General features: G+C 43.5%; 1 protein-coding gene across 1 annotated transcript in view; it reads left to right on the forward strand.

Moving 5' to 3' along the window:
* Positions 1-16046, forward strand: part of LOC144596249 (uncharacterized) — a 127493-nt gene that overhangs the window by 90088 nt on the left and 21359 nt on the right. The window contains exons 18-23 of the mRNA XM_078404460.1: positions 1412-1522; positions 3041-3160; positions 4574-4687; positions 5033-5149; positions 8753-8944; positions 10119-10244. Of these exons, the coding sequence (XP_078260586.1) occupies positions 1412-1522; positions 3041-3160; positions 4574-4687; positions 5033-5149; positions 8753-8944; positions 10119-10244 (780 nt within the window). The remainder of the gene's footprint in view (positions 1-1411; positions 1523-3040; positions 3161-4573; positions 4688-5032; positions 5150-8752; positions 8945-10118; positions 10245-16046) is intronic.

The raw sequence follows: 16046 nt of genomic DNA on the forward strand, positions 1-16046 counted from the left end.
CCCTATCTACTTGTGACGCCACTTTTAGGGTTACCTGTACTCCAAGATCCATAGATTAGACTTCTTAACAATTCTTCCATTAGCCAGGTTACTCCGATTCTCCTCTACCTCATTGTGGACATTGGACTTTGTCTATGGAACTGTTGCGCTAACTGCTGAGAACTATATTCTACACTCTGTATCTTTCCCTACACTCTACCTATTGTACTTGAGTTTGGCTTGGTTGTATTTACGCATAGTTTTATCTTACGTGATTGGATAGCATACAAAACAAACCTTTTCGCTGCACCTCGGTATACGTGACAATAATTAACCTAAACCGAGAGAATCTTGCTGAGAACAATTTAAATTGTGAGTATATACTTATTTTCAAATTTAATCTTCTCTATCAACATTTCGTCATTCCTGTGGTTCAGACAGAGCTTTCCTTTTCTGCCTCTTAATAAAGTAACCAGTAAATAAAGATAATTATCTTTATTTTATTTATAATGAATGCTTATCTATTTTTGCTATTCACTTTGCTGTTGTAACCCTGCAAATTTCCCCGTTGTAAGAATTATTATTATTATTATTATTATTATTATTATTATTATTATTATTATTATTATTATTATTATTATTATTATTATTATTATTATTATTATTATTATTATTATTATTATTATTATTATTATTATTATTATTATTCAATATCCTCTTCTTGTTGGCTGCCTTCTTCACCATCGACTTCATCCGGAGTGGTCAGTGCATTTTACTTATCTCCTAATCGGACAACCTTTTGTCTCCTTTTCATCTCTAGCCTTTGTCACTTATTCCACCCAGCTGCTAATTTGCCATCTGCCTAAAAAGGGACCCGACCTGGAGCACTGACTATTTCCCTCCACAGATGCTGCCTGATTGTCTAAGTTACTCCATGTGGTGTTTTTGTTCAAGGTTGCAACATCTGCAGTTCCTTCTGTCTGTATTTGTCTCTTCTTGCTAAAGCAGTGCTGCCGTGCCTGACTGGCCATTTGACAGAACAGGTAGGAATTGCTCACATTGCTGAGGTTTTTTTGTCAGGTGGGTTAATTGCAATAATTTCCCTTTGATTTCTTCAATGACGAGGAGATTGATAGTGTCCAAAGACATGCAATAACTATTAACACTCAAGACAAAAAGAAACATAAAAAGTAGGGTTCAATATTAACAGGTACCTCCTTCCATTCATACAGCCACACGCCTTTCTCATGCATTCAAATTAAATAATTCATTAGGTTTGTTCATAGTTAACAATTCTTCCTCACTCTGGAAGCTGTGATTTTTTTGCTTTCACCTTCCACAATGCATAGACATATCCTGTGTGGTGGAGCAGAGTAATGGAATACATGTGACATTGCTTAAAATAATCCTGCTTTCTGATTTCTCCATGCAGAAGTATTCAGGAAGACGTTGGGGTCTGGATATGTCAAAGTCCGACATTTCAGACACGAATTTGCAGCAGCAGAACGGTGCAGTGGTCTCCAAACGTTCCTCGGCTAGTCTGGTAATTACAGCTGTGCTAAACTGGGGTCACACCTAATGAAGTCTATTGAGAAATGATCAACTAATAGAAAGGTATGTAGTGTAGGAAAATAACTGATGATGCTGGTACAAATCGAAGGTATCACAAAATGCTGGAGTAACTCAGCAGGTCAGGCAGCATCTAGGAGAGAGGGAATGGGTGATGTTTCGGGTTGAGACCAGACTGAGGATCAGTGATCATTGTGATCTAAAAATTGAAGGTTATTGTGGTAATTTGTGCATCCCAATGGAACGTTATTGTATTGTGCTGTGTTTTTATAATTTTTAGGACGCTGAGAACACAATGAACAGGTCTGGAACATTGGCTGAGAGGGCTGATTCTAGAATTGTGATAATATCAGACTGTTGCTGAGAATTGAACTCTCAGCTTATACACTGAGCCCAGACAAGTCCCTTATTTCATGACATATTGTATGTTTAATTTTACTTTTTTTTGCATAGCAGTGCAATGCAACAGTGCCTTATGGGTCCATTTTAGCAAGCAGGTGAGAGTTCCCACATTGCTGAGGGTTTAGGTACAGGTTGGCTATTTGCAATAGTTTTCTCTCAATGACCTCCACAGTCATGCAATAGCCATTAGCACTCTGCAGAGCACGAGAAAAGAAGCCAACTTACATGAGTAACATAGAAACATAGAAAATAGGTGCAGGGGTAGGCCAATCGGCCCTTTGAACCTTCACTGCCTTTCAATACGATCATGGCTGATCATCCAAAATCAGTACCCCGTTCCTGCTTTCTCCCCTACTCCTTGATTCCGTTAGCCCAAAGAGTAATTGGTTGTTGTGAGAGGTCATTAAGAATTCAAGGGTTTATTTAAATGCTGTTATACATTTAGTCATCTGAGTGAAAATAAAGGTATCACAACATGCTGGAGTAACTCAGCAGGTCAGGCAGCATCTCTGGAGAGAAGGGATGGGTGACGTTTCAGGTCGAGACCCTTCTTCAGACCCTTCTCCTTCCGTGCCCTGAGTGAAAATAAAGATTGATTATACGAAACTTAAGTTTGAGTGTGATACAAAATGCTGGAGTAACTCAGCAGGACAGGCAGGCTCTCTGGAGAGAAGGTATAAACCAGCATCTGCAGTTCTTTCCTACACTCATTAAGTTAGAGTGTATTCTTTGTCCACCATGTCAGTTCAATCCTTGTGGAGACAGAGGGGCAAAACACTTGAACAATTACATTAAAATTAGGGTGGAATATTAACTCCTTCTATCTTGAAAACAAAAGGACACTTGCCTTTTTCCAAAAATCTAATGAAAGAATTAATTGAAAGCTTGTTTTTTCACAGTTAATGTACCATCTCAGTAAGTGGTCCATTTGTCACTCCAGAGATTGTGAAAATGAAATGACATCAGAATTTTGTGACCTACATTTCTAAAATGCATAAATGTGTTCATCCATCTCACTGCTGTGTCCTGTCCTGTGAAAACTTTTGCAGCATTGTTTAAAATAAACTTATTTTACCATTTCCCAATGCAGAAGTACACGAGCAGGCATAGGGATCTGGATTTGCCACTGCTTCGCGCTATAATGGATTCAGATCCAACACCAGACTCTTTTATAAATCCAGCACTCTCCAAGCATCTTTCAGGTAGTCAGGTAATTACAGCGTGCTAAACCTGGACCAAACCAAATGAAGTCCACTGAGAATTGATCAACAAGCAAAAAGGGATCAATGATCCTTGGGGTCTAAAAATTGAAGGACTGAGACAATGGATGTAGTAACTTGTGCAGGCCAGTGGAACGTTATTGTAATAGACTATGATTTTATGACTTTGTATCAGATGTATCTGAGATCATGGTGAACAAGGAAGCAACATTGTGTAGCATTTGTGCAGCCCTGGACGTCTAAAGTTATCACAGGCCTGTTATTTCTCAATCTCGCGTGGCTATATGTCACCTGTACCTCAAAGATGTTACACACGCTGATTCATTCAGGTTGCATGGTGGCGAAGTGGAAGAGTTACTGCCTTACAGCACGAGACCCGGATTTGATCCACACAATGAATGCTGTCTGGACAGAGTTTGAACGTTCACCTCGTGTCCGCGTGGGTTTTCTCTGGGTGCTCCGGTCCTCCCACACTCCAAAGTCATAGAGGTTTGTAGGTTAATTGGCTTTGTTAAGAATTGTAAATTGTCACTAGTGTGTAGGATAGTGTTAGTGTACGAGGATCGCTAGTTGTCGCAGACAGTGGGCCGAAGAGCCTGTTTACGCGCTGTATCCCTAAACTAAACTAAAAATAAACATTGTATAGGAAGGCACTGCAGATGGTAGTTTAAACCAAAGATAGACACAAAAAACTGGAATAACTCAGCAGGTCAGACAGCATCTCTGGAGAAATGGAATAGGTGACGTTACTGGTCGAGACCCTTCTTCAGACTCTTAATACTAAATATTGACAGAGAGGTATGATTCTGAAACTGTAATCAGTGAGACTGTTTTTGTAGACTGCTCTCGATGTTTATACACAGAGCCCAGACGTCTGGCATCCTGTGTCTAGTTTACGGCAAACTGTCCAATTTTACGTTTTTTGCCGGAGCAGTCCAATCCAACTGTGCCTCACTGGATCCTTTCAGAGAGCAGATAAGAGTACTACACATCACTGAGAATTGAAGAGTCTGACTAATTGCAATAATTTCCTCTTAATTATTTCACTGCTGTGAGGAAATTGATAACACAGCCCAGATTTATGCAATAACTATTAACACTCAAGAAAAAAACAGTTAATTGTTAATCTGCAGCTTTTATCCTAAAATAAAGTCCCTTACCTTTTTCATGTCGTCTAAAGCAAGAATTAATTCAAAATTTTATTGTTAACAGTTAATGTTGCTAGTCAGTAAGCAATCCATTACTCACTCCAGTGATTGAGAAAATTAAATGGCTTCTGAAATGTTTAGCCTACATTTCCACAATGCATGAATGTGTCATCAATCTCACTGCTGTGTCGTGTCCAATGAAAACTTTTGTAGAATTGATTAAAATATATTTATTGTACCATTTCTTTAATGCAGAAGTACATACATAAACGTAGGAGTCTGGATTTGCCAATGCCTCCAATGGATTTAATTATAAAAATGGGAAATCTTGGAAATACATCTCACGACAAAGGTTCTGCATCTAGTCAGGTAATTACAGCTGTGCTACACCGGGACAAACCAGATGAAGTCCGCTGAGAACTGATCAATCAGTGAAAAGGTATCAATGATCCATGAAGTCTAAAAGTTGAAGGATTCAAGTAAATAAATACTTCATTAAGAGTTTGCTTGTTCACAGTTAATCCTCCTCCTGTAAGTGGTCCATATTTGCTCCGGAGGCTATGAAAATCAAATGGCTTGCTACTTTTTGTGGCCTTTGCATCCACAATGCATAAATGCGCCATGTATCTGCTGTGCCCTGTGGTTTGATAGGGTAATGAAAAACCTGCGTAGTTTTGCCTAAAATAATTCTTATGTTTCTATTTCTCAATGCAGGAGCACACAGGAGGACATAGGGATCTGGATTTGACAATGTCTAGCGATCCGACAGCAACAAGCCTGCCTATACAACAGCAACCGAGACAGATTTCCAATCCTGCTTTAGGTGTTAAGGTAATTATTGCTGTGCTAAACAGTAGCCATAACTAATGGAGTCCACTGTGAACCGATCAATCAGCAAAAAGGGATCAATGATCCTCAATTAACTAATTGAAAGTTTGGCACAAGGTGTAGTGATTTTTTTTATGCAGCCCACTGGAATACATCTGTAATCTGGTTCTGTTGTTTGAAACCAAAGTTTAATTAATTCTATTCATCGGGACCTGTTGCTAAAAGTTGTTGAACAATGTTACTGATGATGGTTGAGGGTGGGAAATTAAACACGTGCACATATCCTGTCAGAGGCTGTCAGTTTTTTCCTGTGGGAAATGTCCATTTTCTGCAGACTTGGCAGAATTACCCAACCAGCATGGTTTTGTGAAGTGTAAGGTGTAGCCTAACTTGGAACTGGAGGAGTTAGTGGCAACCTGCACCAACACCCTCCTCCCCCCCCCCCCCCCCCCCCCCCCCCCCTGCCAGTGAAGGATCACTTTTGAGGAGGGAATTGAGCATACCAAAGGAAGCGGATGAGGTATCACTGGGAAATGCACAGTACACTGGATTGGAGTGGGGGGGAGGGGACGGGGGGGGGGGGGGGGGAGTAGGGGAGGTGGGGGAGTGGAGGTGGGGGAGTGTAGAGGGAGTGGGGGAGGGGAGGCTGCTAGACCAATGTAGGAAGCTTTGGGTCCACGCCTCGCTCTGGCTGCAGCACTGCTAGCACGGGGCCGAGGTGAGTGGCACCCTCTCCCCTTCCCTGTCCCCCCTCGCCCGCCCACGGCTCCAGGAGACACTCCCCGCCCGGCAAGGGGCTTGGTCAGTTGCAGAGGCGTGGCAGGCCCGCAGGACCGTCAGTTGGAGGAGGCTTGCCCCAGGAGAGGCCCGCAGGAGAGATTTGGGCCCAACGGGTCCACTTGGTCTAGTTAACTATTACTCCCCTAGAGTTGCTGCCTGATTTGCTGAGTATTTTTTGTGTGCTTTCTCTTTGTATTTCAGCTTCCTAATTCCACACAATATTTAGCATTTGTACAATGTTAGTTATAGTGACATTTTCTGGGTGTTTTTTGTGCAGTCATCTCAATGCAAACAAACCTTTGGCTTAATTCACTGGATCCTCCTGATATCTTAATGTTGGAGCCTTCGAGTAATCTTAAACTAATAAAAGGGTTGACCTTTATATTCCATGTCCAGTGAATGGAGAAACATTGCCACTTGCAGTCATAATCACATTAATCATGTTGGATTCCTATTTTGTGAAGTGTATCTCTCTGATTCCAATACCTAATGTGGTCTAACTTGATTAAGAAGACCAGAGTTAGTGAAGAATATGTCAACACAAGGAACTGCAGATGCTGGTTTATGACTTAAAAAGCACAAAATGCTGGCTAACTCAGTGGGTTAGGCAGCACCTCTGGAGAACATGGATAGGCAACATTTTGGGTTGAGTGAAGAATATGTGCTGGATTGCTGAGCGTAATCCCATTGTCCAATTCAGACACAGTTGCCGTAAAATGGACAGCTGCAGTACTTGAGGTATGGGCACATGCGCATGAGAGGAATAGATCGGGTAGACGCACAGAATCTCTTGCCCAGAGTAGGGGAATCAAGAACCTGAGGACATAAGTTTAAGATGAAGGGGGAAAGATTTAATGGGAACCTGAGGGGTAACTTTTTCACAGAAAGGGTGGTGGTTGTATAGAACAAGCTGCCGGTGCATGGCTAGGATAGGTTTATAGGCCAAACGCAGCAAGGTGGGACAATTGTAGATGGGACATGTTGGGCGGGGTGGGCAAGTTGGGCCGAAGGGCCTGTTTCCGCATTAAGACTCTATGATTCCATAACCTTCAGAGAGGGATAATAAACATTTTGCTTGCAGGCTTGCAGACCTCGTACAACACACAAAAATTATACAAGGCAGTGGGGATAAAAGACTGCAAAAATCAAGGCATTTTTGCAAAACGCAATTAAACGTTAAAATCCATGGTAATGCAAGAAGTGGACCATCGTGTTTGATGCTGCGGTAGGATTAGGAACTGCCAAACCAGCATGGATTATGCAGTATAAAGTGGTGCCCAATTTAAAACTGAAACTCGGCTCTGGGATAAATAGAGATACCCTGCACTCCTGCTATGAATACATTATGGTCATGACAGCAGGAAACCAGCTCGTTCAGTCCACTGGGTCTACACCATCAGCCATCTATTTACACTAATTCTACCTTAATCCCATTTGTTATTCTCCCTGCATTTTCTTCAACTACGGTAGACACAAAATGCTGGTAATTCAGCGGGTCAGGCAGAATCTCGGAAGAGAAGGAATGGGTGACGTTTCGGGTCGAGACCCTTCTTCAGACTGATGTCAGGGGAGGGGGCGGGACAAAGATAGAATGTAGTCGTAGGCAGTAAGACTAGGTGGGAGAACTGGGAAGGGGGAAGGGGGAGGGGATAGTGAGGGAAAGCAAGGGCTATCTGAAGTTAGAGAAGTCAATGTTCATACTGCTGGGGTGTAAACTACCCAAGCGAAATATGAGGTGCTGTTCCTCCAATTTGCGCTGGGCCTCACTCCGACAATGGAGGAGGCCCAGGACAGGAAGGTCAGATTGGGAATGTAAGGTGGAGTTGAAGTGCTGAGCTATCGGGAGATCAAGTAGGTTGAGATGGACTGAGTGGAGGTGTTCAGCGAAACGATCGCCGAGCCTGTGCTTGGTCTCGCCGATGTAGAGAAGTTGACACCTGGAAGAGCGGATACAGTAGATGAGGTTGGAGGACATGCAGGTGAACCTCTGCCTCACCTGGAAAGACTGTTTGAGTCCTTGGATGGAGTCGAGGGGGTAGGTAAAGGGACAGGTGTTGCATCTCCTGTGGTGGCAGGGGAAAGTACCTGGGGAGGGGGTGGTTTGGGTGGAATCTTCCCTTCATTGCATTTAAAATTCTATTTACCTTTTTCCAGTTCTAATGAGAGGTCATTGACGTGAAACGTTAACTTGGGTTCTCCCTCCAGAGTTGCTGCCTGATCCGCTGAGTATTAAAAAAAATTTCAGCGTCTCATTTATCCAGTATTTTGCATTTGTAGACTTTTAGTTACACAGTGGATTTTCTTTGGATTTTTTTTCAGCCCAACTCAATGCAAACAGGTCGGCAGCTTCTTTCATTCGATCCTCCTGAAATCACAACGTTGGGACCTTTACCTCTTTGGCAACCACAGCCAGATGATCTCAAAGCTGTTGGATGTGTACAATCACCTGAATACTGGAGATCCGTATGACTAACAGTGTTCTGTTTATTTCTGCATAACCACTGGGAATAATATCCTCAGGGAGGAAGAGACGGACATCTTCTGTTATTTAAGATTCCCTGCTCAGGATCCATTTTTAGGATCCAGTTTCCAGAGTTATTCTATCCACGAGGCACCCTCTTCTAAAGGAGATATTCATTAAAGGATCACTTGTTCACATTTAATGTTTCTTGCACAGTAAGTGGTGAATTCGTTGTGTGGCAGACATGCAATTAAATTTCTATTTTTTGTCATTTCCAATGAAGAAACTTGTATTTCCTGGCTTTGCATTGCTTGGATTAGGAGATAGAACAATGGTAGATAAAATCTTTTGGTTTTAATTTCCAGACCACTGCAGGAAGATCTCGCACTGTGGAGTTTATAGGAGTGAAGTCCGCCAAGGAATTATCTTTGGATCAAGGCGGATCTGCGTCCCAGAGAGAAACTACAAAGATCTCCAGACCAGTCTCAGAGCAACAGGACAACGGTGAGCTTTCCGAGTCCACGTCCGAAGAAGGCGATGGTCAGACAAGCAACCAGGTGTGTAAATCTCCATCAGTGCCGAACTTTATATTCTGGATCTGTCAATCTAGTGCCAGGATTATCAAGCAAACATACCAAATGGACCCGTTGGGCCCAAACCTCTCCTGCCTTGGTGCAGCACCCTCTCCTCTCCCACTCTCCCCCCTCCCCCTCCCCTCTCCCCCCTTTCCCCTCCCCTCTTCCCCCCACTCCCCCCTCCCCTCTCCCCCCTCCCCTCCTCCCTCCCTAGGAGAAAATTGTAAACTTTAAAATGTGAATAACTAAAAATATAACACCGATTTCAACGAAACCTCTTCCATTAGCACCAAAGGGATGACTGAGTAAGGTGGGCCTAAAATTGTGGCGGTATCGTGTACCGTGTTGGCTGTAGTTCAGGAACAAACTAACAAACAAACAGGTTTTAGTGTATAAATGCCGCTAATGTAATGAGTAATTAAGGGAGATTTAGAAAGAGTCCTGCATTTCCAAAAGTCCCATTAAGGAGCCATGTAAAGGGTGGAGTGTAAATTGCATATACCATTAATTTTGAGTTACACTGAGAGTTTGGGAACAAAATGGGTAAGTCAAGTCAAGTCAAATTTATTTGTCACATACACATACACGATGTGCAGTGAAATGAAAGTGGCAATGCCTGCGGGTTGTGCACAAAAAGAATTACAGTTACAGCATATAAATAAAGTTAATAAGTTACTATTAATGTCGACAAAAATTTAGTCTCTGGGGTTATAAAAGTTGACAGTCCTGATGGCCTGTGGGAAGAAACTCCGTCTCATCCTCTCCGTTTTCACAGCGTGACAGCGGAGGCGTTTGCCTGATCGTAGCATCTGGAACAGTCCGTTACTGGGGTGGCAGGGGTCCCTCATGATCTTGCAAGAAGAGAAGTGAAATGAGAAACCAGTGGAAGAGCACAGGGAGAAGGGATAAAGGGGGCGGGACAATAGAAGGAATGGATGTGCACCCAGGTGGAGTCATGGAAGAAAGGGGGAGCTAAAGGGGGGAGCTAAAGGGGGGGGGGGGAGTTTGTTACAAAATAAGAATTTTGTAAAATTTTATGTAACACAAATTTCCCAGATGCTCACACCGAATATGGTCCACCTTGATTGAGGAGCAAAGTGTGTAAAGAATATGTGTTGGAGTGAATATAATCATGCCTTCCCATTATCCAATGCAGGCATTGTCATTTGGGCACAATGAAATGGATAACGATGCAACATTAGTTGAGATTCCATCAACTGATGAAGAGCAAGACATAACTAACGGAGGCTCCAAGCCAAAATACTCAAGCAGCAGTCAAAAGGTAATTGTCTTTTTTTTTAAACTAGGGCACATCATAAAGTATATTGTGAAGAATGACTGGTAGAAAGAAGGTCCGGTTCAATGTGTTTTAACATTTGAAAATCTTTAGAGGTTTTAGGATATTCACCAGAGAAGGGAGTTTTTTGTACCCTGACTTGATTTTGGGGTCGGGCCCTATTTGGTGAAGATTGATTTTCTCTGGTTGGATAGATCTTCCCGCCTCAGTCAAAGTGGTTCACAGTGGTCTGTCATTGGAGATATAGGTTGAAATGACATTTGACAAAGAAGGGCAGTGACCCACTTTACACACGCGTATTATGACTGGTTGGATATAATATTCAAGTCAAGAGTGGAACATAGGGAACTGCAGATGCTGGTTTACAAAAAATAGACACAAAGCGTTGGAGTAACTCTGGGTCAGGCAGCATCTCTCAAAAGCATGGATAGGTGATGTTTCAGGTTGGAGGCTCTTCCTCAGTCTGATTGATTTGTGGTTGGGGTTACGCAGGGTGGTTGAACATTGCTGAAGGGAAGAAGCTGCTCTAGAACCTGGAGATAATCGTTCCTCGGCACTTCGGCCTTCGTTCCAATCGTAGCAGCAAGATGAGAGGATGATATGGCTGTGCTAAGTTACAGTTTGTGTCTTACTGAAAATTCCAGCATTTGCATTTCCTTGGGTATCTGATGTAAGTTTTCACAATGGAGCAGTAAAGTGCAGAATATAAAGAACTGCAGATGCCGGTTTACATAAAAAAGACACAAAGTACAGGAGTAACTCAATGGGTCAGTGAGCATTTTTTGAGGGCATGGGTAGATGATGTTTGGGTTGGGTCCTTTCTTTAGACTGACTGTCAAGTCAATTCAAGCCAGGTCAGGTTAAGTTTGTCATATCCACGTGCAATGAAAATCTTGCGTGCAGCAGCATCTCAGATGCACAGACTCAGAACAGAATGAAAAATAAATACATTAAAAATGTAAATTGTGCAAGACAGTAAACAGAAAAAAATGACTGTAAAAAAAAAAGACATCAGTGCAAAAACACAATAAGAAATAAAAACAAGTCCATGGTAGTGCAAAAGACAGTCCATTGTTATCTGTTGCCGAGGTAGGATTAGGGTTTAATGAGGCGGTTCAAGAACCTAATAGTTGTAGGAAAGTAGTGTTCCTGAACCTGGGACTTCTGACTTCTGTATCTTGAGTCCAATGGTATCAAGCATGACTTGAGATGTCAGGACTTTAGGCTTTCTAAAGTCAACCAGAACCATATAAAGGGAATCTTAAAATATGTTGTAGCGATAGACCGGATATTATCTGGTGATTCTTTTTCCATAATGCAGTGGACCTGGGGATTAAATTGCCAGGAGTAGTAAAATTTGTTTATTCATTCATCCCACGAACTCAGCAACTCCACATGTAATTGCCAATTGCCAGTTGCCTTTGAGAAGGTGGTGATGAGTTGCCGCCAAGAACCAGTGCAGTTTTTGAGGTATGGGCACCCCCACAATTCTTTCAGGATGGTAAAATGAATTTCCTGACTGCGGCAGTAAGAAAGGCGCACAGGCTCAGACAACAGACCTCTCAGGAATCAAAGCGGTCACCTCTGTGTGGAGCCATAGCAGATGGGTAAGGTCCTTAATGAGTATTTCTCCTCTGTATTTACCGAGGAGAAAGACAGTAGGATTGAGGAACTTGGGGCAATCAATGGAAATGGCTTGAGAGCAGTCAGTGTTACCGTCGAAGAAGTACTGAAGGTATTATCGTGTATGAAGGTAGACATATCTCCAGGGCCTGATCAGATATATCTGAGGACATTATGGGAAACCAGAGGGGAAATTGTGGGAGCCCTGGTTGAAATTTACGAGTCGTCCTTAATTACAGGAGAGGTGCCGGAAGATTGGAGAGTGGCAAACGTTGTGCCTCTATTCAAGAAGGGCAGCAGGGAAAATGCTGGGAACTATAGGCTGGTGTGCTTAACATCTGCAGTTGGAAAGTTACTAGAGAGTATTCTGAGGGATAGGTTATACAGGCATTTGGATGGGCAAGGGCTGATTAGGGACGGTCAGCATGGTTTTGTACACGAGAGGTCGTGTCTCACAAATCTGATTGAGTTTTTTGAAGACCTGACCAAAAAGGTCGATGAGGGCAGAGCTTAGATGTATACATCGATTTCAGTAAGGCATTCAACAAGGTTCCGCATGGTAGGCTGCTCTGTCAGGTTAGATCGCATGGGATCCAAGGAAAGAAAGCTGAATGGATAGCAAATTGGCTTAATGGAACGAAGCAGAGTGTGATGGTGGAAGGTTGCTTCTTGGACTGGAGGCCGGACTAGTGTGCCTCAGGGTTCGGTGCTGGGCCCGTTACTGTTTGTCATCGACATTAATGATTTGGATGAGAACATACAAGGCAAGATTACCAAGTTTGCTGATGCTACAAAAATGGGTGGTTTTACAGATAGTGAAGATGGTTGTGAAAGATTGCAGCAGATGTGGATCGATTGGCCAGGTGGGCTGAAGAATGGTTGATGGAATTTAATACAGAGAAGTGTGAAGTGTTGCAATATGCGAAGTCTAACAAGGACAGGACATACACATTGAATGGTTGGCCTCTGGGGAGTGTTGGAGAGCAGAGGGATGTAGGAGTGCATGTGCATGGTTCCTTGAAGGTCGAGTCGCAGGTAGATAAGGTGATCAAAAAGGCTTTTGGCACATTGGCCTTCATCAGTCAGAGTATTGAGTATAGAAGTTGGGAGGTCATATTGCACTTGTATAATATGTTGGTGAGACCACATTTAGAGTATTGTGTTCGGTTCTGGGCACCATATTATAGGAAAGATATTGTCAAGCTTGAAAGGGTTCCGAAAAGATTTACGAGGATGTTGCCAGGGCGAGAGGGTGTGAGCTATAGGGAGAGGTTGAGTAGGCTGGGTCTCTATTCCATGGAGCGCAGGAGGATAAGGGGTGATCCTATAGAGATGTATAAGATCATGAGAAGAATAGATTGGGTTGATGCACAGAGTCTTTTGCCCAGATTAGGGGAATCGAGGACTAGACAATATAGGTTCAAGGTGAAGGGGAAAAGATTGAATAGGAATCTGAGGAGTAACTTTTTCACTCAAAGGGTGGTAGGTGTATGGAACAAGCTGCCAGAGGACGTAGTTGAGGCTAGGACTGTCTCAATGTTTAAGAAACAGACAGGTACATGGATAGGACAGGTTTGGATGGATATGGACAAGCGCACGCAGGTGGGACTAGTGGGACATGTTGGCCGGTGTGGGCAAGTGGACCGAAGGGCCTGTTTCGACAATGTGTCACTCTGATCCTCTGACTCTATGATAACACACAAAAATTCCACAAGAAAGTGAAAAGAAAAAGCATGCACAAAAAAATCAGCACATTAATCCAAGGTACAATTAGAAAACAGACTGCATAACAGTGCAAGAGTATTTGTTGCTGAGGTAGGATTTGGAACTGCCGAACCAGCAGTGTTTATCCATACAAAGTGGTTCCCATTTTAAAACTGCAGTTGGACCTTGGAGGGAGATAGAGATACCTTGCACTCCTGCTGTGATGACATTGGGGTAATAAAAACAGACCCTCAAGCTCTGCACCATCAACCATTCAATTTCCTTAATTCTACATTAATCCCATTTTTTTCTCTCCACACTTTCTCCAACTATGCCAGATTCCACCACTCACTCACATTTTGTGGCAATTTTAAGAGGTCAACTCACCTATCGACCTTCATTTCTTTGGAATGTGCCTGGACCCCAGAGAACCAGGAGAAATCCATGTGGTCACAGGGAGAACATGTAAACTGCACACACAGCGTCCAAGGTCAGGATTTGTTTGCAATTCCCTGACACTGTGGGAATGGCTTGACCAACTGATCCATTTCCTGTCTCTGACTTTAGGGACTCAGGATAGCAAAGGTGAAATTGCAGGGAGCACCACCAAGGCCCCAGACAATGGGCCTCTGCACAAAATCACAGAGGCTCCAGTTCCATTATTTGAAGCCTTTGTATAGAGAACAGAGTCTATTTCTTAAACGCTAACTGACTGTGTCCAGTCGGTTGTGTCCAGTGATGGAACAATATGGAAAAGCTGGAAAACTGGAGATGTTATTATGGTCCAAGAATGTCCAAGCATGTACAGCAGCGTACCTGCTGGGTTGTCATCTTTTCTTTAATTTTACTGTTCACAATGGTGTATTTAACTTTAAATTTAGAGCCGCAAATTTGCCATCAGACTATTTCCCTCCTCTTTATCCACATTCTATGGAATTTACTCAGCCCTGCTTTCCAGATGACCAATGACCTTCCATTCATTGCATTTTAAATTCTATTTGATTTTTCCAGTTCTGATGAGAGGTCATTGACAGGAGTTGCTGCCTGATCTGCTGAATATGTTTTGCACTTTCTCTTTTTGTTTAAGCATCTCATTTGCACCCAGTATTTTGAATTTGTAGATTTTTAGTTACAGTGGATTTTTCAGGGGGGGGTTTTGCCCATCTCGCCATTAGCTTCTTTGTAATAAGGAGGAATTACAGCTGCTGGTTTATACCTAAGGTAGAGACAAAATGCTGGAATAACTCAATAGGTCTGGCAACTCCAGAGATGCTGTCTGTCCCACTGAGTTACTCCAACATTTTGTGTCAAACATTAGCTTCTTTTATTGGATCTTGTTAAAGATTACGAATCTGTTGGATTTACAGTCACCTCAATACTGGAGTTCGTATGACCAACAATGTTCTGGTAAACTGCGGCACATTGTGAAGTTCATTGTGAAGAATGCCTTGTAGAAAGAGGTTCAACGTTTTTGTATATTCACCAGAGAATGGGGTTTTTTGTAACCTGATTTGATTTTGAGGTTGTTCCTTATTTGGTGAAGGTTGTGTTTCTTTGGTTGCCTCAGTCAAAGTGAAGGACAGTGAACTATCTTTGGAGATGCAGCCGCCGGCGTTGAGCTGAGCTCGACCGGCCGCCAGCAGAACGAGGAGAGACGCCGCAGGCGAAACGGGAGGACGCCTCATAGACCGAGGACCCGCCTGGAAGGGCCAGCTTGCCCGCCGGAGACTGGGGACTCGCCCGGTAGGCCCGACTCACCTGTCACAGTGGTGGATCAGCGTCGCTGAACAGAAGTATGGGACACAGAGAAGTTACGGGTGAGGGATCTACCTACAACAGCAGGGTGAATCCATCTTTACCTACAAAAGGGGATGTCCAAGCATGGATAGCCTCACCTTGGGACAAATGCAGCAGAGAAAAACTTGAGAGAGACAGATGGCATTTTGGAAGAGGCATTGTGGGAGACAATTTTGTGGGGGCTGTTCGTTGAGCCAGCTCACCTGCCGCAGATCAGGGACATGCCTGCCACGGAAGGATGACCCGTGCCACGGACCGAAACCTACCCGGAGGACCCGGCTCGCCCACGGCGGATCAAGGACCCACAGGAACCCACCTGGAGAGCTGGTTATGGACCGGCTACGGGAGGGAGTGCACGGCCTCGACTGTGGAGTGTCCCGCTGGAGACCCTGCAGCTGCCTGGGGCTCGGCTGGACTGGCGCCGCTCCAAGAGGCCGACCATGTGTACCAGACGCGACCGACAGCAGCGGAGGTCACCAATGGCTAAGCTTAGCCAGACCAAACTTGCAATGCCACCAGGACCATAGATCTTCATGGTCAGATCCAGATCCCTGCACTTACAAAGAATGGAACTTGAAAATGGCACCAAACTGGCGATTCCATATACTGTCTCATTGTACTGCTGCTGTGCACTTGTACTTATCTAATGTAGATGTTTATCTA

This window comes from Rhinoraja longicauda, chromosome 8 (genome assembly GCF_053455715.1).
Source record: "Rhinoraja longicauda isolate Sanriku21f chromosome 8, sRhiLon1.1, whole genome shotgun sequence".
Lineage (NCBI taxonomy): Eukaryota > Metazoa > Chordata > Chondrichthyes > Rajiformes > Arhynchobatidae > Rhinoraja > Rhinoraja longicauda.